The sequence below is a fragment of the Equus quagga genome, chromosome 10 (assembly GCF_021613505.1).
Source record: "Equus quagga isolate Etosha38 chromosome 10, UCLA_HA_Equagga_1.0, whole genome shotgun sequence".
In the NCBI taxonomy this organism is placed as follows: Eukaryota; Metazoa; Chordata; class Mammalia; order Perissodactyla; family Equidae; genus Equus; species Equus quagga.
The window spans coordinates 34165766-34189089 of NC_060276.1; the positions used below are offsets into that span (position 1 = coordinate 34165766).

The 23324-nt window shown below is 42.4% G+C and overlaps 1 protein-coding gene across 1 annotated transcript in view; it reads left to right on the forward strand.

The window, feature by feature from the left end:
- TRPC5 (transient receptor potential cation channel subfamily C member 5) overlaps window positions 1–23324 on the forward strand; it is a 140133-nt gene that overhangs the window by 11078 nt on the left and 105731 nt on the right. The window contains exon 2 of the mRNA XM_046673992.1: window positions 20270–20791. Within this exon, the coding sequence (XP_046529948.1) occupies window positions 20270–20791 (522 nt within the window). The remainder of the gene's footprint in view (window positions 1–20269; window positions 20792–23324) is intronic.

Genomic DNA, 23324 nt, shown 5'->3' on the forward strand with positions numbered 1-23324 from the left:
CAACAATACATTGTGGACATCCTTCCCTGTGAAGATATTTATCTTTACTGAATTCTTTTTAATGACAATATTGTATTGTATCATACAAATGTGCCATATTTACTTAATCAGTCCTCTATGAATGAACATTTCAATTGTTTCAAGGATATTTAGGTTTTTGGGTTTTGCTTCTCTAAGCAGGGCCGTAACAAATAACCTTGTATATATGTCTTTGGACACTTGTGTGATTATATCTAGAAGGTAAATTCCTAGTAATAGGATTATAGAATCACAGGGTATGTGCATTTTTAAAGTTTGATATACATTGCCAAATTGCTCTCCTACCAAGCGTGTGTGAAAGTGCCTGTTTCTCACATCGTTGCAATCATAGATGGCAAGAAAATCAAACATTTTTAAAAATCTTTGGCAATCTGACAGGTAAGAAATGCTATCTCATCATTGTTTTACATTTGAATTGTTTTTATAAGTGGGATTTCACATCTTTTCATATTATAAGCAATTTGTTTTATTCTTCTATGAATCAACTGTTCATTTTTTAATCCATTTTTCTACTAGAGTCTCCATCTTTTTCTTACTGATTTATCTAAACTCTATGTATATTAAAGTCATTAGCATTTTATTCAGTCTTTAAAAATTTCACCCTGATTTATTTGAGAACAGTGATTTACCTGGAGTTTTACAGCAAGTTGGGAGCAAAGAGCAAAGCTAATTGTATTCTAAATCTTTTAACTTTTCTGCATAAAAGTCTAGGTTTGTTTTAAGTAATGCTTAAAATGTCTTGGTGTCTCTCGGGTGTAAGAGAGCCTGGATGAAAGAGTATTTATGCTTAATTCTTCCTTTATTTTTAAGTTTCCAGTTTAGTGCTTAAGTATCTTTGTTCAAAGGAAAAAAGTATATATGGCTCATATAGCTAGAGTTTACAGACTTGGAGGGACAGGAGAAGAGGACCAGAGAGGCCTACGCCTCAAGCCCAAGGGAAGTAGAAAGGAGACAGAAACAGGAAGAAGAGTTGATCTTTAGCAAAGAAATGAGTTCTAATACCCAGGAAATGGCAAAAATCCATTTAATCCACTCTTTGCCCTGACTTCATTGACAGTAGAGTTGCTACTTCAGAAAAGATGGCAAGTATCAAATTATACAGGGAAACATTTTCCTTGGTTTCCTTAGTAGGGAGGAAGCATAAAAGAGGGAGAAAATGTATGGCATGACAAGTCTATGCTATTTCTGTTCTAAACTCTCCAAATTGTCTACATTGATCACATAAATGGGATAGTTTCCAGATTCTTACTTTATTTGATGCTGTGCTGACATAATCATCTAGATTAAGAATGTTTTGGGGACACTGAGAGAGTAGACCAATACCAGTGTCAAAATAGGATGATTAGGCAGCCCTGACTGATATACCAGAAAGATTCTTGATAATGTAGAGGCTTTTAGTGTCTTCTTGTCCAGCAATCAATAAAATGGCATTTAGCCTAGGAATAGAACAACTTTAACAAGGTCAAAGAGGAGAAGCCCGTTCTAGATTGATGCTACTTACAACCTCAGTTGTCTGTTACTCAGGTTATTTTTTCCTACTTTTATTTGAGAAGAGCTAGTAAGTTTGGGAATTCACAAAAGGGATAAATCAAGCTTTCCCATGTTTCCGGTATGTGAACTGTAATTATAGACTCATGATGTCTGGAAGGGACTTAAAGAACAGAGGAACTCATGAGCTGTCCATGACAGGAGCCTTCAAGCCTTGAATCATTCCAGACCACCCTAGAATCTGACCACTTCTCACTACCCTTACCACCTCACCCTAGCCCAAGCCATCATTACCTCTTACCTGGACCATCCCAGTAGATTCCTAATTGATTTCCCTGCTTTCCCTCTCAGCCCCACGTAATCTAGTTTTTTCTCAGCAACCTGAGTCACCCTTTTTAAAACGTAAGTCAGACCATGTCACTGTGCTCAAAACCCTGTAAAGCCTTTTCCAATGCCTACAAGGTTCTACATGATCTGGCACCTGCTATCACTTTGCTCTCATCCCTACTGCCCCCTTACTTGATCTTCTCCAGACATACACACCTCTTACAGGAATCATCTAGCCCAGCACCTTTGCCTGAAATGTTCCTCATCCAAATAGCTGCGTGGCTGGCTCCCTCCCTTCCTTTAGATATCTGCTCCTATGCTGCCTTATCAGGCAGGCCTTCCCTGCTCTCCCTATGTAAGATAGTACCTCCACCCAATCCTTCCTACTCCCTTGCCCTGCTTCAGAATTCTCCATAGCCCATACCAGCACCTGACATATCTGTTTCTTGCCTATGTCACCTCTCTAGAGAAGAGACTTTGCCTATTTTGTTCACTTTTGAATCCTCGGTGCTCAGTTCATCTGTTGGAACATAGCAGGTACACCATAAATGTTTTTTTATTGAGATATAATTGACATATAACATTATATTAGTTTCAGGTGTATAACATAATGATTTGATATTTGTGCATACTGTGAAATGATCATCACAATAAGTGTAGTTCTCGTCCATCACCATATGTAGTTACAAATTTTTTTCTTGTGATGAGAACTTTTAAGATCTACTCTCTTAGCAACTTTCAAATATGCAATACAGTGTTAACTATAGTCACCAGGCTGTACATTACATCCCCATGACTTATTTCTTTTATGACCGTAAGTTTGTACCTTTTGACCCCCTTCACCCATTTCACCCACCCCCTACCCACTGCCTCTGGCAACCACCAATCTGTTCTCTGTATCTATGAGTTCAGGGGTTTTGTTTGTTTTTAGATTCTACGTGGAAGTGAGGTTATATGGTATTTGTCTTTCTCTGTCTTACTTATTTCACTTGGCATAATGCCCTCAAGGTCCATCCATGTTGTCACATATAATGGTTTTTTGAATTAGTGAAATTAATAGAACGACAGATCTGGATTGTCTAGTCCACCTCCTTCCCATTTTATAGATGAGGACAGTGAGACTCACAGATGGGAAGTGACATGTCCAGGCTCAATAGAGTGACTTTTACAGCAGAGCCAAGATGCATAACTTCTGACTTTCGATTGAGTGTTACTTCCACTACATTAAAATTGAGATCTTCTGTCTTGAAAGCCACTCAGAGTGAATTCTATGACATCCTGTAGTCATCCATTCTGGAGTCGAGAATCATAAACTGTCTTCCATGCATCTAATCTAAATCTTTCATCTTATAGGCAAAGAATTTCCTCTATTTCAGCTCTTGGTGAAGAGGAAAGACATTCTAAAGATATACAAACCTCCTTTCAATCAAATGTTTGTTATTTTGAGGAGCTGATATTTGCTCTATACAAAAGCTAAGGCAAGATTTCTGATCTCCATAGTGCCCGGAAAGACTCACATCAACCCCATGAAGAAGGCTTCTCTCATTAGATGGCAGGGATCTAGAGACCCAAGGTAGGAAGGCCACATGAGTGTCTAAATGACAATATCTTTGACTCCAGGTTAGCGCAGTATAGGCAGGAGAATGTTAAATTATGTCCTCTAAAAGCAAAACATATTTGTGTCTAAAAACCAAACCTATTTAGTTTGTAACCAACAGTCCCTGGCAGTGGATCTGAAACATGCATCTGTGATACAGATGTGGTCATAATTCACAGCTTTTACCAACCAAATAGCCTTCCCTTGGACTACTGAGGGGGTACACAAAGGTAAGCCCTGGGTTGGTTTTGGTGTCATTATTTTTCTGCCTTCCCTGTTGAGAGCCTAATTTCTTTCTTCCAGTGTTAAATTCTCCATCATTTTAATCAGAGGCTACCATGATTTCTAAATTAGCTGGTCCCACTTGGAAACCAGGAAGCAGCACAAGGTGGGCTTGCATATCCTGCTGCCAGTGCTACGCTTTTTTGGGTAATAGCTTATCTGATCAGAATGAAAAGTGTTCTCTGGATCCCAGAACTTACTTGGGAAAAAATATGCCACAGACCTCATTTGGAGGAAGCTACTCAAATGAGCTAGGCTATCATTAACTAGAAATTATTCTTCGATCATTCTCACAACTCATTCTCTTAAAATACTAGGAGGAAACCTGAATAATAAACTCAACTAAATGATTCAGCTGGTGGTATCATTTCCATCCCCTTGGTCTTTGGGATTGGAGAACACAACCCAGCAGCCAGACAGTACAGTAGGGCCTAATAAGAACACTGAGCTAGCACTCTCAATCCTGAGTTCCTTCTGTGGAACCAACATGAAATATTTCCTGAAAGACCCTTGAGCCCAGCACCCATAAGTTGGTCAGATAAGTGAGGATCCACCTTGTAATTAAAGGGAATGAACTACAAGATAGAAAAGCATTCCTTTTTTTTTTTGACTGGACCAAGTAGCTTTATTAGAGAAAACTAGTATCACAAAGGACTTAAGAGTTAGCATTGGCACCCTTCTTCTTGCCAAAGGTGGGTACAACATTGATGAAGTGATGGTACACATCTGCTGCTTGACATAGCCCATCACTGTCTCCTCCTCCTCTCCCTACCCCTTCTTTTCCTCCTTTTTGGCCACTCTGGAAGTCTGACTTCTCACTTTTCCAGCACAGGCCAGGGTACTACAGACTTCACCTCTACTTTATATGTGGGACGCCTACCACAACATGGCTTGTCAAGGGGTGCCATGTCCACACCCGTGATCCGAACTGGTGAACCCTGGGCCACTGAAGCAGAACGTGCACACTTAACCACAGCACCACTGGGCAGGCCCCACAATCTCTTTATAGTTTAACTTCTTGCAATTGAAAAACAAAGGGATAATACTAAATAATCTCACAGGGATGCTGTGAGGGAATGAACAATGTTTTGAAATTATTCTCAAACTCCTTTATAAACCCACATTAAACAGGTTCTGTGCCTGACACATAATTGCTTTAGCTGAGAGGCAAGAATACAAAGCCCCAGTATACATAAAAACCACAGGGGAGTTCACTAATAACTCCACAGGCAGTGATGCCATTGGTACATTTCTAGAATAAAACCTCTGCAGTCCTGGTGGATATCTGTTTGGCTGTAGTCCCCTTAATCATAGAACCATCAGGATTGAATGAAACTTAGTGGTAATCTAGTCCATTCTTCTGTCACTGCAATCAATCCAAGGTGTGTTAACCTCTAGCCTCTGAAATGTTAATTTGATGGAACAGAACCGTTGCAGGGTATAAAAGAAGTCCTAAAGCAATTCTGTGCAAGTGTAAGTTGCCCCACATTCTCAGATCGATATCTGGGGCCTCTAGGGACTCTCAAGTTTATGAATAAATAGTATTATGAGACCACAGATGAAGAAGAGTTTGCTAGGAGCTAAGCTTCTCCTTTTGCAGACCTCTTTGCTGCTCTTTTCTGACAACAGACAATCGCCTGCATCTATGGAGCCCTCTGAGGGCCAGGTGCTGTTTCCTCCCCCAAGAGAAATTGGAGATAGGATAATCAAACATCTGGGGGCCTCAATCACTACCTTTTACAACTTTTCATCAATCTTTGAGATTCTTATCCCCTCTTAACTGAATATGAAAGAGAAAACTAAACAGTAGTGAATTTAATTTGGAACCTCAATCCCTTCTAAGGCCTCCTTTCCATTAGCCCTGGCATGCATTCCTGAAAAGGTGAGAGACCTCATTGAAGCTATAAGGTGTGTGGTTACACGTGCCTTTCAGAGGGAGGGGAATGTTTTCCAAGTGATTGAAAGTTCATCCTTACATTTAAAATGTCTTTGCCTTTCCAAGTTTTAGATTTGGGGCACGTTTAACTTCAGGAAAGTAAGGACAAGGCAGCTGATGTTTTCCTAATTCAGTAATGATCAGCACCTAGCATTCCTTTCTCTAGGGAGACAGAAGCCCATATCCTTAGCCTGGGAGCATAGTGGGAGAAAGACAAGCAAGAGACAGTAGCAGTAGGGTTAGAAGCCCAAAGTAGGGGCTGGCCCAGTGGTGCAGGGGTTAAGTTCACACACTCTGCTTTGGCGGCCTGGCGTTCTCCGGTTCAGATCCTGGGCGTGGACCCACGTACTGCTTATCAAGCCGTGCTGTGGCCAGCGTCCCACATATAAAATAGAGAAAGATGGGGCATGGATGTTAGCTCAGGGCCAATCTTCCTCAGCAACAAAAAAAAAACCAATAAAAAAGGAGGAGGGTTAGCAGTGGATGTGAGCTCAGAGCTAATCTTCCTCAAAAAAAAAGGAAGCCCAAAGTAGCTCTCCCTTCTCCCATCTCCAACCAGAGGCAGCCAAGCTCCTTTCCTTTAACACTTTGCCTGTTCTGACAAGAACAAAAGGCATTCAGCTTGAGAAGGCACTACTGACAATGAAGCTGCCAGTTCAGAGCAATAAAATTACAAGTAATGCCAGAGAGAGCAAGAAATTATGGTGAACAGGGGGGACACTCTTCTTGAGTTTTTTTTTTTTCTCAAAATGCGATAAAGAGAAAATATATCAGTAATCGCATACATTATACAGTATTAGTAAATCTTTGCTTGTCAAAGCCTGGGTTTGGAAAGGCTTGCAGTTGATGATATCAACATGATAGGCCTAGGTCCAATCACAAAATGACTTAAGCTACTTTTCCTGTCAACCAAAATTTACATATTTTTTGAAAATGTGACCCATTTATTATCATGACTCAGTAATTTAATCCTGACCATTGTGTACCGAAAAATCAACTGCTCATCATGATGTATGCTGTCACGGCCACCAAACAGAGACTTTTGAACCCTGTTTTTCTGCTAAAGAAGATAGAAATATCCTCTAAACGAGTGCTGCTGAGATGTCTGTGCTAGGTGAACTTGAGTTTCTTGGCATTGTCCAGGCTCAAGCTTCTTTTCTTAAACCCTAGCCAAGCCCTGCTGCAGAGTGAGGGGCTCCTTCTCGCATGCGTGTCTCTGAGAGAAGCCACTCAGAAAACCAGGTGGGGAGTTCAAGCAGAAGGAACCTAAATTCAAAATTCCCCCCGGGTGCCTCAGGCAGTACCGACCAATAAAACATGTTTCCTGCCATGAATGGCAGTCGTTGTAGGTTTGTCTCATGTTTGCCTAGAACATCCATAACTCATGGAGTCTCCATTCCGATGATAACCGAGGGCCCTAACAGAAGTCGGCAAACACTACAAATCAAGATACTGCTGTGAGATGCATGTGTCCAGACTCCTTTTCAGTGTGGCTGAGGATAATAGAATGATAGCACCATGCCATGGAAAGGTGATCTCCATAATGACCTGTCCATTTCCCTGCCACCGTAGCCCTTCAGGACTGCCACCCCCAAATGAAGACACTTCATTGCCATGGGCTGACTATTATACAGGCTCCGGGACTAATCCTCTTCTGAGTCATGGGGACTCTTAGTAATGGAAGGCCAGCAACTCAGCAGTCAGCATCCAGTCAGCCAAGCTGACGGTCCCCTCTGAATCTTGTGTTTCAGTCGCTATCCCTGAGCCCTTGCCTTGTTGTCACATAACCAAGCCTCTGCTTTACACTCTACTTTAGTGGCTGTAAACTGTAGGCAATTTTTCACCCCAAAGGGGCATTTGGCAATGTCAATTGCACTTGGGGAGGGAGTGCTACTGGTATCAAGGGAGTAGAGGCCAGAAATGCTGCTAAATCTCCTGCAATAAGCAGGACAGCTCCTCACAACAAAAAATCATCTGGGCCAAAATGTAAAGAGTTCCAAGGCTGAGATACCCTGAACTAATTCCAGTAACTGAGTCCCTATTTTACATCCTGCCCAGTACTCCCATTCTTGTTGCCAGACCTCTACAATATCAACGCCTCCTAGACCTCTGCATACATCCACACTCTCCAGAGACAGTGTTCTGCCCACATATTGAGAAACCTCTCTCTTATCCGCAACTAGCATGTCTAGGTTGCTTCTGATGCCAGGTAACCATCATTCCACCTGACTACCTTGAGTCCATATCACATGCTTGTTAACAACACAAGTTCTAGATCCAAACTGCTTGGATTAAAGTCATGCCTCCTGCATTTGCTAGCTGTGTAAGTTTAGACGAGTTACTTTACCTTACTGAGCTCAGTTTTCTTATCTATAAAATACAAATAGTGGGGGCCAGCCCCGTGGCCGAGTGGTTAAGTTTGTGTACTCCACTTCGGCAGCCCAGGGTTTCGCTGGTTTGGATCGTGGGCCCGGACATGGCACTGCTCGTCAGGCCACGTTGAGGCGGCATCCCACATGCCACAATTAGAAAGACCCACGACTAGAATATATAACTATGTACTGGGGGGATTTGGGGAGAAGAAGCAGGAAAAAAATAGAAAAAAAATATGAATAGTGGTAGTTCATACCTCATAAATGAGATAATACATGTCAAGTGCTTAGCAAAGTTCCTAGCATGTTTCTAAGTATTTGGTAAATGTTAGCTATTACTCATTGCTAAGGTATTTCTAGATTGCTTCAACAGGCCTCTCTTGTCCAGTGATTATCAACCTTCTGGGGCAGCACTGTCCAATAGAACATTCTGCCACAATAGAAATGTTTTCTAACTATGCTGTCCTCTAAGGTAGTCATCCCATGGCCATTGAGTGGTTGAAATTTAGACAGTGTGATTGAGGAACTGGATTTTTAAAGCGTTATTTAATTTTAATTAATTCAAATTTAAATAGCCAAATGTCGCTAGTGGTTATCATAATGCACAACATACTTCTAGAGTTTTTCAAGCTTAATATTCCACCAAAAAGAAAATTCCAATAAACTCTCCTGGGGAAAGAAAGGAGGGGCATTCCTACTTTCTCTCCTTCCAGACATTGAGAAACCTTGTCCTGGTGAAGCCACTGTGCTGATAGGTGTGTGTTGCAATCCTCAGGCGTATTGGGATAGAAGAGCCTAAGACTGGCATGACTAATACTAGCTGGCTCTGTCGCTCCCTGCTCCAGTCAGCCTGCTGCCAAACAAGCCTCGGACCCTGAGCAGTGGTTCCCAACTGAGGTGATTTTGCCCCTAGGGGACACTTGGCAATATCCAGAGAGACTTTTGGTTGTAAAAACTAGGGGATGGGAGAGCTGATACTGGCATCTAGCGAATAGAGACCAGGAATGCTGCTCAACATCCCACAATGCACAGGACAGCCCCCCACAACAAAGAATTATCTAGCCCCAATGTTGAGAAACTCTACCCTCGAGGGATTCTTAAGCAATCTCAGACAGGGAAGCATCTATTCTGCTCTTAAAAGCCTCCAAAGACAGGGGGGTCTCTAACCTCCTTGAAGAATTCAATGCAATGTTTACACTACACTCGGTTTACTCCCTTAAAATTACCTGGAAGGAAATTGCTCCTTGCCATATGAGGGATAGAGTTTTAAAAAACAATTCTTCAATCTGGAAACATGCAGAGAAGAGAGATCTCTAAGATGAGGAAGCTGTAGAGAAAGAGAACTGGGTCTAGTTCAGCAATTGCTAGGATATTGGAAGGAAGAGAGCATTTGAACCTGCCGAAGCTTTAGGATGAATGACATGATAATTTCCGCAGGGTGTAATAAAGTGGCTGACCTCCTTACTCCATAAGATGATACAGTGTAAAAGGGTAAAGGCATTCTCAAAAGGGATTGAATTTAGATATGTTTACAGCTTCTGAAACCATAAGAGACTATTTAGAGGAGCCAGAAATATTAGGGCTATGCTTCTTTGAAATTGAGAACATGGAAGGAATTCATGCTCTCCCCTAACACCTCCTCCTGTGCCTCAGAGACAGAAGTCTGAGCTGTAAAGCCCGTGGGCCTGAGCCAGTCATAGGGCTAGAGCCTATATTTTAGGCCTCCTGAATTTCTCCAAGCTGCAGTTTAGGTACACTTTCTGATGTGCTGTCTTAGGGGAAAAGTTTAGGAGCTACTATGTTTACTACAGAAAACCAAACTGGATAACTCAGATCATAAATCCAGGGGCCGGCCTGGTGGCCCAGCAGTTGAGTGTGCTCGTTCTGCTTCTCGGCGGCCTGGGGTTCACCGGTTCGGATCCTGGGTCCAGACATGGCACTGCTTGGCAAGCCATGCTGTGGTAGGCGTCCCACGTATAAACTAGAGGAAGATGGGCACAGATGTTAGCTCAGGGCCAGTCTTCCTCAGCAAAAAGAGGAGGATTGGCAGTAGTTAGCTCAGAGCTAATCTTCCTCAAAAAAAAAAGTCAGATCATAAATCCACTTCTTCTTCTTCTTGTAACTCTGAGCTTGAGGAAACTCTAAACTATCCTAAATAATGGTCCCCTACTTTTCTATCACTTTGTCTAACTATATACCAAATGCCTCTATGTAGCAGCGATCAGCAGAGCCAGCTATGCAAAATGCAACCCTGCAAATGTTTTACCACTATCTGGCAATTTGGAGGATAGAAGATAGTTGATGACTTTATAACGTTTCCTTTGCTGAAAGGATCAAGGATAGTCGTGCAAAGAGCAGTTAACCGTCTCGCCCCCAGGGACTATGCCCACGTTTAAAGTAGCTGTTGAGCAATAGTATTCTACCTCAGGAGACTCGTGCCAGGTGCCAGGCTTGCCTCAGGTGTGAATAACTGAGAGAAACAGGAATGTGGGTCTCAATACAATCGCCTCTCTGAAGCCTTGTCCTCCAATCACATAACGCTTGAGTCTGATGCCTGCATTATGAACTGAGCAACTTTAAAACAAAACATCATTTGGCATGTGTATGGGGCATGAAATGAAAATGATGATTGGCAGAGGGAGTACTCTTGACATTATTTAAGGTGAATTTTGCTTCTAGATTTCTGCTCTGGTTGCCTTTATACCTTTAAAAAGTTACCTTACCTACCACAAGCCGACTTTACGCCATTTTCTTTATTCAGGCTTATCCTACACTGCTTTTGAGAGTAGTGAGTGGTAGGAATTACCCTTTTATTACTTTCCTTTACACTCTGAGAACCAACTGAGCTTAATGTTTATGGCCTGAGTTCTTCTAGGCCTAAACTGGGACTCCTGGCAATACCTACCAATTTTCAATTGCATAGCAATAAACATACTTTTCAACTGTACATGTTAACTATTTAAAACAAAATAGAAGTTCTCAGCTCTTTTTGCATGAAAGACCCTCTTTTTGTTCATTCTGATTTTGTTTTGCTGGCAAATGTCTCCTATCAAGATCAGCGCCCACTGGGGGCCGGCCCCGTGGCTGAGTGGTTAAGTTCACGCGCTCTGCTTCAGCGGCCCAGGGTTTTGCCAGTTCGGATCCTGGACGTGGACATGACACCGCTCATCAGGCCATACTGAGGCGGCATCCCACATGCCACAACTAGAACGACCCACAAATAAAAAAAAATACACAACTATGTACCGGGTGGCTTTGGGGGGAAAAAAAGGAAAAATAAAATCTTTAAAAAAAAAAAAAGATCAATGCCCGTTGGAAAAATTATAAAATAATAAATGGCTATTTGTATTGAATCCTAACATAGAGTTGACGTCAACCTGATTATCCTGGCCCTAACGTGATCCTGTGCCCTGGTTCGATCACCAAGATTTCTGCATCTTGGCTCTCAGCCCTGTCTAGAAACCTTTATCATGCTACCCAAACTCACACTAGTCACATGACGAGCAATGACATGGAAAACTCTAAATCAGCTTGGCAGCATCCTTTTTCCCAGTAAAGCAATCTAAAAGAGAAATTTAATTTAAAAATCACATGGTGACCTATAAAAAATGAACCAAGAACAATGGCTTTTCTAAAGAGCTATTTGTATCAAGCTGCACCATAGAGCTACATGCAAAGTTGACTGTACACTCACACCGGCAGATCAGGGCTCCATTCCTCTGTGCAGTGCTAGAGACAAAGTGACCAGACCCTCACTTCTGACATTTTCCCAGTCTCCATAATAACCCACACCTCTGATCTACTTATTTTTTGACTTGTTGCATCATTTTCACAATTTCCCAGGAAATGTCATATCTTAACTGTATACAGGACGCCTTCGCAGGGTACTGGTTCCCCAAAGGCCACCCACATCATATCCCCTTCCAACCTTGGCTTCTTTTAGCTCTTCCTTTGTTTCTAGCATCCATCCCAAAGCTCACCTTACTTTTGGAGTTGATGGACCACGTTATTCATTATAACCCATATTTTGCAACGGAAAATGTATCGAATGGTTCATTTAACACTTTGTGACAACCTAGATTTGAGAAAAATGGCTTTCCAAGTTTCCTCCAACTAGAACCCTGAAATTATAAATTCTCACAACTTATGGAGTTAGCCGTGTATTATTTCCTCATAGACTTAGCTCCTGTCCTTTGAAAAATTAAGAGCCCCCATCTGATGAGAAAGAATAGTTTTGTGGGCTCTCAAACCTTTAGTAATGCTATATAATGTTGCTCTGAATTTAAGGTAGAACATTAGGTGATGAGGTTAATTATTACCCGATAAAACCTGCAACCCATACTTACAATATGTCTGAATATTCAATGTTGTTATTGTAGATTTGTTGATGTAATAAATGGAATTGTTGGTCTTTTGCTAGTTGGGGGTGAAGTACCACAGTGGTTAATAGTACAGGCTTTGGAGCCAAGCTGCCTGGGTTCAAGTTCTGGCCACTTTACTTCCTAGCTATGTGACCTTGGGCAAGGCACTTAGCTTCTCCATGGCTGAGTTTCCCTCAAGTGTAAAATGGGGATAATTACTATGCCTATAGCATAGAGTCATGGTGAGGACTGAATGAGATACTCTAGCATGGAACCTGGCCTATGGAAAGTGTTCAATAACTAACAGCCATTAGTGTTATTTTTTTAAGATTGGCCCTGAGCTAATATCTATTGCCAATCTTCTTTTTTTTTTCCTTTCTTCTTCTGCCCAAAGCCCCCCAGTACATAGTTGTATATTCTAGTTGTGAGTGCTTCTGGTTGTGCTATGTGGGACTCCGCCTCAGCATGGCCTGATGAGCCGTGCCATGTCCGCACCCAGGATCCAAACTGATGAAACCCCGGGCCACCAAAGCGGAGTGTGCAAACTTAACCACTCAGCCACGGGGCCGGCCCCATGTTTTAACACCTGCTATTCAGGCTAAGGCAGCCCTGATGGTCTAGTGGTTAAGATCCAGTGCTCTCACTGCCACAGCCCGGTCAGGGAACCACACCACCTGCCTGTCAGTTGTCATACTGTGGCAGTGGCATATTGCTATGATGCTGAGAGCTATGCCACAGGTATTTCAAATGCCAGTAGGGTCACCCATGGTGGACAGGTTTCAGTGGAGCTTCCAAAGTAAGACAGACTAGGGAGAAGGACCTGGTCACCCACTTCCGAAAAACTTGGCCAAGAAAACCCTATGAATAGCAGCAGAGTATTGTCTGATACAGCGGCAGAAGGTGAGAGGATGAGGCTAAAAGACCGGGCAGGGTTCAACTCTGCTGTACACAGGGTAACTGTCTGAATCGACTTGACAGCAGTAACAACAAAAAAAACCTCAGGCTAACGCTGGCCACTGTTGTATACGTTATTATTTTTACATATCAATGTTGACTTTTTTTTAAAACACCAGGTGGGTTTTGTGACATTATCTCCAAATAAGTTTTGTCCATTTTAGTCTTCCAATCTAAATTATATACATGTTGGCCTTGAAATCAGCTGAGATGATTCAGTAAATACTAATTCTGGTGGTTCTGTTTTCACCAAAGTCTGGGAAACATTATTTCCCATCTCATGCTAATAGTTGCTCCAAAGTAGCTCATGCATCACCACTCCTAGCTGACTGACCTAGAGGTAAGGCAGAGTGGGCAGCTGGTAATGTGACGTGATCAGATGCTGGTGTTCTCCATTTCTGAGTAATACTGAGAAACGAAATTTTGTTTCCAACAGTCCTTTGGACTGCTGAAAAAGATTGAACATTAATTTTTTCTGGTATGTTAGGGTGGGGAGATAGAGACCCAGCATGTGAAAAAAGAGGTATTGTGATTTCACTAAATCCAGGCACAAGATGGGAGATTCATTTCCAACATGATGCTATCAGGCCAGCTGTGTGAGGAAGTGCCAACAGGAGAGGTTTGGCCTATGACCAGACAGCATTGTGGGTATGAAGGAGGTGGCTCCTGATAAGGGTCTATCCATTAATTACAAATGGGGAGTTTAATTTCAGAAGCCTGTGATAAACTCGAGCAAGGGTGCCGAAGGCTGGTAACAACAGGGTTCAGAAAATTTTCAATTAGCAGATTGTGTCCAGTGATGACGTTCATGGAAATGAATATATCATTCGGGCCCCTTGAGAACAATAACCTTGTAAAAGCTCTAGCAAGTCCTAAGAGTAGGGAAAGTGGAGCGTCATCTATTCCTCTGTTGTGTCCTCTGGCAATGGAAGTTAGGTGAAAATATGAAGCAGCTGACTTTAGCTCACTCTTTTCACTGTGCTGCAAGTGTTTTGTGCGATGAGCTTTGAGGCGGGTGACTCTGTTCCAGGCTCGTTAATCCAGAAGGATCCTAGAGTATAATGCTAGCTTTCCACAGGGAGACCTAGGGCAGATCCAGGAGCAAACTCATTAGGGCCTGAATGCAAAGCCCCCGGGAGAGGCAGGCAAGGTAACTTCTTTAGTGGCCATGCCCTAAGCCCACATCATTGCAAATTTTAAAATTTAATCAAGTCCGTCCATGCACCAGCTTTCTTTAGAAGTACAGTTGAAGATAATGTGGACCAAATCTCATTTCTTGGTGTGTTGATTTCCTTCCCTTCCCCCACCACCACTCTTTTTCCTTTTTAAAAAACACGATTTTTAATGGGAAGCCCAAGATCATTCAGTATAATTTTGGAGTTCAAAGAGAAGGCAAAACTCGATAAGAAAAGAATAAAATTGAATTTTCTACCTGGCCTCAATCTGAACACAAAATGGCTGTAAATGGATAATTTTTTTTAAAAAAAAAAAAAGCTTAAATCATGATCCTCATACAAATTTAAAGTGAACACATGTCAAAGATTCTGTTTAACTCACTAGTGAGGGAACCAGGAGACCAGAGATCTGCAAACTATGGCCAGCAAGCCAAATCCACTCTGTCACCTCTTTTTGTAAATAAAATTTTAGGGAGTACGGCCACACCCATTCATTTACATATTGCCTCTGGCTGTTTTCCTGCTACAATGGCAAAGTTGTACGGTCCGCAAAGCCCAACATGTACTGTCTGGTCTTTTACAGAAAAAAGTTTGCCGATTCCTGACATAGGCCATCAGGAATGCTGAAAGCAATTTACAAATAGATGCACGGGGCAATAATCAATTGCCTTTGGCCAGACGAGAAATATTTGCATTACAATTTACAGAGTTGTAAAATAACTCAAAGACTATCAAAGGCAGGGATAATCCAGAAAATATGCTAGACCTGGGCTATTAGGCCAGTTACATGAACAGAAACTCAGACTAGGGATCCAGGGAGGAATCTTGTTTTACAAACTAGGGCACAAGTGGGGAAGAAGCTGGGATTCAGAAACTAACAAAACAAGGAGAGTGCCCTAACGCAGAGCCCCAGTGATTGGAATTTCGAATGGGGGAGGCTGACGCTGGCCGCTTGAGGGCTTCCTACTTCAAGACTCCATTGCTCTGGAAACTGGGGCAGGGCTGAGTCCTTGGGCAGATCAGCCACCCAGCTCTGGGGGAGCCAGGGCAGAGTGGGCAGAGGCTGATCCTATGCACTCTCTTAGTTTCAACTACTATTATAGGCTGCAGACTCTCACATCTGCATTTCCAGCTCCGATCTTTCCTTCAAGATTCACGCTAAAGTTACACAATTTCCTGCTACTGTTATCATAGCTACTTCAAACTCAATACGGCCAAAATTGAACTTGTTTTAACCCTGAATCTGCTTTTTCTCCTGTGTTAACTATCTCCATTGATGATACTACTATTCCACTAGGCATGCAATCCAGAAACCTGACATCCTTGATTTCTTCTTCCAATGAAGAAGACACATCCAGTGAATGTCTTAAATCTGTGGTTTCCTGTCTATCTCTAGAATCACTGTCTAGTTTAAGATGTCAGCATCTCTTCACCTGGACTAATGATATCTTTTAACTAGTCTTCTTTCTGAAACTCATCCAGTGGTGTGCTGGAGCTGGCTTACATCAGCTGGCGAGAGCTGGTTCTATGCATCTCGTCCCAAGGCTTTGTTCCATGATAACATATTGGTAGCTTGAAATTAGCCACAATGCAAGTACTTAGACCACAGAAATTGGCAAGCACTACAAATCAAGATTTTTTTTTTAATGGAGAGATGCTTGTTAAACATTTACCAGCACATTTACCACTGCCCATTCCCCACACTTTGGCCAAACTGATCTTTGTAAAACACTTGTTCAGCTATGCCACTCTCCTGATTAAAACTCTACAGTGGCTCCCCATGGACAAGAGATAACATTTTTTTCAACATGGCATACAAGGCCTTTTATCATCTGGCCCCTGCCTAAATGTCCAGCCTCCTCGCTTATCCTTCCTTCGTCTCACAAATTATGTGATAGCTCAAAAGTCACAAAATGGCTCACTCAAGCCTAAATTGCCTCATATATGTATTTTTTTGGCCTGTACACTGTCTTTAAATTTTTTGAGCCAACATTTCAAACTATAAGAGATTCTCAACCAAATCCATATTTCTGACTTCTTTTGAAAAATTACAACATTGGGCCTTCATTTGTTTTTGTTGTTTTTGTTTTTGTTTTTGTTTTGAGGAAGATTAGCCCTGAGCTAACATCTGCTGCCAATCCTCCTCTTTTTTGCTAAGGAAGACTGGCCCTGAGTTCACATCCATGCCCATCTTCCTCTACTTTATATGTGGGATGCCCACCACAGCATGGCTTGCCAAGTTGTGCCATGTCCACACCCAGGATCCGAACGGCAAACTCCGGGCCGCCAAGAAACAGAACAAGCACACTTAACTGCTCCGCCACCGGGCCAGCCCCCCCTCATTTGTGCTTATAACAATTTTGTAACAATAAGGAGCTGAGCAGCAGATGCCTCCTTTGAGAGGGTGTGTGCTCTACAGTTCACCAGTTCCCACTATTTACTCATCCAAATTATGCATATGAACCCACACACAGCCTTCATTTATGTTACCCATTACCTGTTCGGCCCCTGTTGTAGACCATATCACAAAGTCCAGATTATTATCAGAAACCTCTGACACTGGTTATAGAATCTCTTTCTTTGCCATGGCTGTCCTGATGATAGTCCATGATCCCTGAACAGTCTAGGAAAGGAAAAGCAGCAGGAAGATGAGAGGCAGAAGCAGGAAGAGGAGTAGAAATCTGTGGTCTTTGGATCAGAGTCTCCATCTCGAAGCAATAGAATTGAGAAATTACAGGCAAGAACTCTCCTAGGTTTTTGTGACCTCAGGGTTCTTCCCTATAGAGCCCATCTGCTAACCTTCCTTAGAGTTTGGAATGTCTGCCTTCATCAGCTGGACATGAGAAGGAAAGACCCAAGGAAACTAGCTCATATTGACTCACATTGTGGGAGCCAGGTTTGTAAATGAGAGTCAATTCCTTATTTTGAGAATAGAAAACTTAATTCCTTTTTGCTGAGTGCCTGTTGTGTGTCTAGCATTGTGCTAGATGCCATGGGGAAAATAAGAGCAACATAAGACAGCTCTGCCTTCAAAGAGCTCACAACTTTATTGAGAGGGCAAGAAATCCATTACGTGAAATAATTAGAGAACAATATAAGGGATGGTTCAGAAAAGTGAGATCTGGGATGTAACCTAGTGCCCACAACATCTGCGTGGTGGTAAGGGATGGGATCTAGTTAAGAGGAGGAGCTATTGAAGAAGCCGGGGTTTACAACAGCCCTTCACTGGCAGAGAAATGGTGAGAGACCATTCCACATAGGGGATACCACAAGGACCTACACACAGAGACCAACGAACTAGGTGGATGTGGCAACTTGTGAATGGTAAGTTTGACTGGAGGAGAAAAAGCAGTCTGGGCAGGAGGACACGGTTGGTCATTGTAGACCAGTTTTCTTTCAAATAGATTTCCTCTCTGGTGTCAGGTACCCAGAAAGCCAAATGGAGAATCAGAGACTCCTTTTTGAGCACCAAGTCAAAGACAACAGAATCAGATGACTCCAGAAAGCATTTCATATTCTAGGCATAGACAGCAACGTTTCAGCTCCATGACACAAGTGGGGCTAAGCAATATTCAAAAGTACCATAGTATATCTTGGACAGACCCATCAGCAATGACATAAAGGGAAAGAGAAAATAAAAAGAGTAAGAAAGTAGAAAGAGCAAGGAAGTGGAGAGAGAGAGAGGACAGAAAGTGCACCATGGTAGGGAGCAGACACGTACCTCCAATCTAACCCAGGGAATCCTGTGCAACAGACTATCCTACTTCCACCCCTGTCCTCCTGCCTCTAGATCATGATAGAGATTGATGAATGCCCCTGCCCTCTGAGAAGGGGCAGATTCCCAGATCTGAGCGCCTTTCTTCTTGGGCAGACTGTGACACATTGCTCACTTACTCTCTCTCCCAACTCTAGGCTTTATGCCTGTTGTTGTGTTTTATGTTCACTACCCATTCAGACCTACTTCTTCCTTAGTTGTAGGCTTATGTTAATTTCTGAGATTATTCTTTCCTGTGTCCAGTTTATTTTATGAGCCAATTGCTCACTTCCTGCTGTGTTGTTTGTAGCTGCTCCCTCTAAATGTTTAACAATGTTTTCTCACTGCTACACCCAAACAATTGATGACCAATGTGCAACCAGCTCTCAGCCATCCAAAGGCTGATGCGACCACTCCATGAAGGAAACAGATTTCTTGCAAACTCCTCCCCCTCCGTCTCCTCCCCTTTTCTGGCCACTTCCTGTTTGAGAATCCTTCATCTAAGGTGGGAAGGAGGCAAAGATGATGAAAAACTGTAGCTCATCCTTTTGTTAGTTCGCCAGCAACTGTGGGTTTCTAAAAACAAGTTTTAAGAGCAAAAAGAAACTATTGATTAAAACATTTGTCTATTCTGTGAGACTCAGTTATCCATGTTTTGTTCTCCCCATTTAAAATGAGTGTTGGAACTGCTGTGTGTTTTTTTTTTTAATTGTATTAAGATCAATATTTCACAATCTGCTGGAGTCCTACTCATGGTTTGAATACACAGCTCCACCCCTCCATGAGGCCTCCTCTGACTAGTCCAGTCCTCTTTATTCTCTAGATCTGGATCCTATCACACGGAGATTCTCCTGTGGGTCTAACAAGCTGCCTCTGTTTCCCTATTAGACTGAGAACAGACTGGGTCCCAAAAGACACATTTTAAAGTTGAAAGATTTTTTTATTCATTGATCAGGTTCTGCAACCTCACCCAGAAATGCTCCAGAATACCCAAAGAACCCCTCTACCTTTCACTTGTAGCTGCTACTTACACCAAGCATTACATCATGGACAAAATTTTATCAAAGGCCCTTTGGCCCTCCTCCAAGCCTAGAGGTCCTCATTTAAAGAGTACTTCTTCCTTTGGCACATATGTTAGCTCAGCGACAATCTTCCTCAAGCAAAAAGAGGAAGATTGGCAACAGATGTTAGTTCAGGGCCAATCTTCCTCACCAAAAAAATAAAAATAAAATAAAGAGTACTTCTTCCTGACAATAACAGATTCTCTCTACCTTGCTAAGACCTACAGAAAGTTGGAGGAACACAGTCTGGCCTTGTTCTTTGGTCCCCTGAAGTCCTATATACATACAAAGTCAATGTAACTATTTGAGAGTGTCTTCAGTTTCCATGGCTAGCTTTAGTGGCATGGTCTTTAAGATTACTGGTTGTCTTTAGCCTTTCAAGCAACTATTTCTGCAGTCTCTAGTGATCACTTAGAACTGAATACATACTACTACGTACTCCTACTTACCAACTTTATGTAAGTCTCCTCTACCCAACTCAGCTCCAGAAGGTCAGGAAAAATGTCCTTTACTTCTCTGTATCCCCCATTGTGCCTCAGACAGAACTGGGCATGTTGTGGTTGCATAATTTTAAGAGCCAAGCTCTAGAGTCATATTGCCTGGGTTTGAATCTTTGCTCTGCTACGAAAAGCTGTGTAACCTTAAGTATGTTCTTTAACCTCTGTGTGCCTCAACTTCTTCATTTGGGGAGAATATTTACCTCACAAGGTTGTTGTGGGGATTAAATGAGTAAATACATGTAAAGTGCTGTATACCTGGCACACAGTAAGCAATCCACAAATAGCTATCATGGTCAGAAAAGGAATTGACAGAAGAATGGCGACTCTAATTCCTGAATCACTACCATTTGATGGGCCCCATTCTCCCTCTCCCTCCAAGCCTTAATCCTGCCTTTTTATGCTTTTTCATTTTATTGTATCTAGGTCCCCACTCTGATGATGGACACCCAGTTCTCCGAGTTCACACCAGACATCACTCCCATCATGCTGGCTGCCCACACCAACAACTACGAAATCATCAAGTTGCTTGTGCAAAAACGGGTCACTATCCCACGGCCCCACCAGATCCGCTGCAACTGTGTGGAGTGTGTGTCCAGTTCAGAGGTAGACAGCCTGCGCCACTCCCGTTCCCGACTGAACATCTATAAAGCTCTGGCAAGCCCCTCACTCATTGCCTTATCAAGCGAGGACCCCATCCTAACTGCCTTTCGCCTGGGCTGGGAGCTCAAGGAGCTCAGCAAGGTGGAGAATGAGTTCAAAGCTGAGTATGAGGAGCTCTCCCAACAGTGCAAGCTCTTTGCCAAAGACCTGCTGGACCAAGCTCGGAGCTCCCGGGAATTGGAGATCATCCTCAACCATCGAGATGACCACAGTGAAGAGCTTGACCCTCAGAAGTACCATGATCTGGCCAAGCTGAAGGTGGCGATCAAATACCACCAGAAAGAGGTAAGCTGAGCTCTTCTCTGCTTTCAGGGAAGCTTAAGCTCTCCAGAGCACCAAAGCAAGAGTCAGCATTTTTCTACCGCTTAGCCCTCTAACAAACAAATGTTTAGACAGACCTCAAAAACAGTTAGGTTCATTTATCCAAGTCACATGCAACCTCTGTATATTTTCTTTACGGTCAGATAAGGAAGGAAAATACTGATCATCTGATTCTTTGATGGTAAAGCACTCATTCATCCAACAAATGCTTGTTTAGCACTGTTCTAGGTGTTTGAGATGCAGAAAACAGGCAGTGACCCTGCTTTCATGGAGCTTACAAGCTAGTGGTGGACACTAAGTAAATGATCACATTAGTGGATATATAATTACAAACTAATGTAAGCGCTCTGAAGGAGAACTTTTATGAGAACACATAACAAATGATCCTCCCCTACGTACTGGAGACATGGTGGGCAGTGATCATGGAGGGCTCACTGCCTGGATCCTGTTAACTGTTGACAGAACTGAGTCCTTGGCAGCCCCTCAGCAAGAAGGCTGAGATATGCATTTGAAAGATGGAGTCATACTCAGGGTGTGTAGTTCTGTGGAAGGCTGGAGCAACATCTGTGATGAGGTGATCTCCAAACTGTTAGGGTTACCTCTTTGAGGGAGGTCAGCCCAAGCAGATCACAGGAGAGGCTTTGCTTTCCAGCTCAGCCACATTTACAATCTAGTCTATGCTGTTCTATGCCATCTTATCCAACAATTTTGGGGAGCCTCCTAGCAAGCCTAATTTAGCTCTTTAAGGAGGCAACACAGTACCGTGGAAAGAGCCGGGACTTTGAAGCCAGAGAGACTGAGGATGGAATTCCAACTCACCAGCTGTATGACCTGAAGAAAGTCACTCAAATTTTCAGGACATTAGTTTTCTCATTTATAAAATGGAGATGGCAATAGTTCCTCTACTTCATAGGGCTATTATGGGAAATAAATGAGAAAATGCTAGTGGACAATGCATGGCACAGGAAATACTTTAATGTGCATTTCTATCTCTCTTCCAATGCTACCTGGAGTCAGATTCAAAGAGATGGAACCAAGAGGTGCTTGGTATCTGAAGAGCAACCAGCAGTGCCATCTCTTCATGGGTCCGTGCTCTGAGGCAAATCACATTGTGCACTAACCCAGGCCCTTTCTCTCAGACAAGAAAAAAAAATACTATGCCTTTGTAATGAGGCAAAAATGAGTACCAGGGGCAACCTCAAAGGGGATAAAAGATGACAAAAGAGCAACAAGCAGATTGAAAGGGCTGCATTTGGGGAGATAGTAAATGAATAGGCCCACCTCTGCATCTCCTTATCCTGGTTTTGCCACTACTTGCTTTGTTTCACTAAGCCTGAAAAGTTACTTAACCTCACTTTTCTCTTCTGAAAAATAGGATAATAATGGGAGTACTTACCTCCCTGGAGAAATATAAAGTTTAAACAAAATAAAACAGGTAATATGCTTATGCACAGCACAATATTCAGCATACATTAGGCATTCAATAAATATTAGCTGCTGTTATTAATTTTCATGGTTACACACGAGGGACCCATGGTATGTGGTCTGATTCTGTGTACTAAAACTGTGGATAATAGATACACCAATGGCCCGTCCTCTCCCTTACCCTTCCCTCCCTTCCACTGCCCTGCTGTTGATGTGTAGTATCAGTTGTGTTAAGTAATCTGCTGGAAGGTCTAATTGACTTTTCTTCACTTTGATATATGTGTATATTTCCATTAATTACGTATATTATGGTTTTAATATGTTTTTCACTTTACATAAATTGTTATAATACTGTGAGAAAAAAAATCACAGATAGTTTTAGAACATGAATTGCTTTCAGGTAACAAAATGGTTAATGGGAACAGAAGTGTTAAATAATAGATATTGGGGGCCGGCCTGATGCCTCAGTGGTTAAGTTCGCACACTCCACTTCAGCGGCCCAGGGTTTGCAGGTTCAGATCCCCGGCACAGACCTAAGCACCGCTCATCAAGCCATGCTGTGGCAGTGTCCCACATACAAAATAGAGGAAGACTGGCACAGACGTTAGCTCAGCAACAATCTTCCTCAAGTAAAAAGAGGAAGATTGGCAACAGATGTTAGCTCAGGGCCAATCTTCCTCACTGAAAATAAATAAATATAAAAACAAACAAAAAAATAGATATTGCAGAATATAACTGAAGTCTGCATTCCTTACCTTACTAGATAGCAGATAAACTTCATAAATCTAGGTCCCCATCCCCCTGAAAATTGACAAAGTATTTATTTTCAGTTTCACTGCAATATTTTATCAATTTTGTATTGATAGATCATCTCCCAACTACTTATCACTTGACCCCTTCTGTTCCTGTAATCTTCATTGGCCAATTTTAGTTAGTGCTCCATTTGTAAACCCTTGTGATGACTTCCTCACTCTCATGGGAATCTGCTTGGTATATGACCATGGAATCACCCTTGGGTTCTACATTCACTGCCCTCCAACTTTCATTAACCTTCTCATCAGTTTTTCCCTCA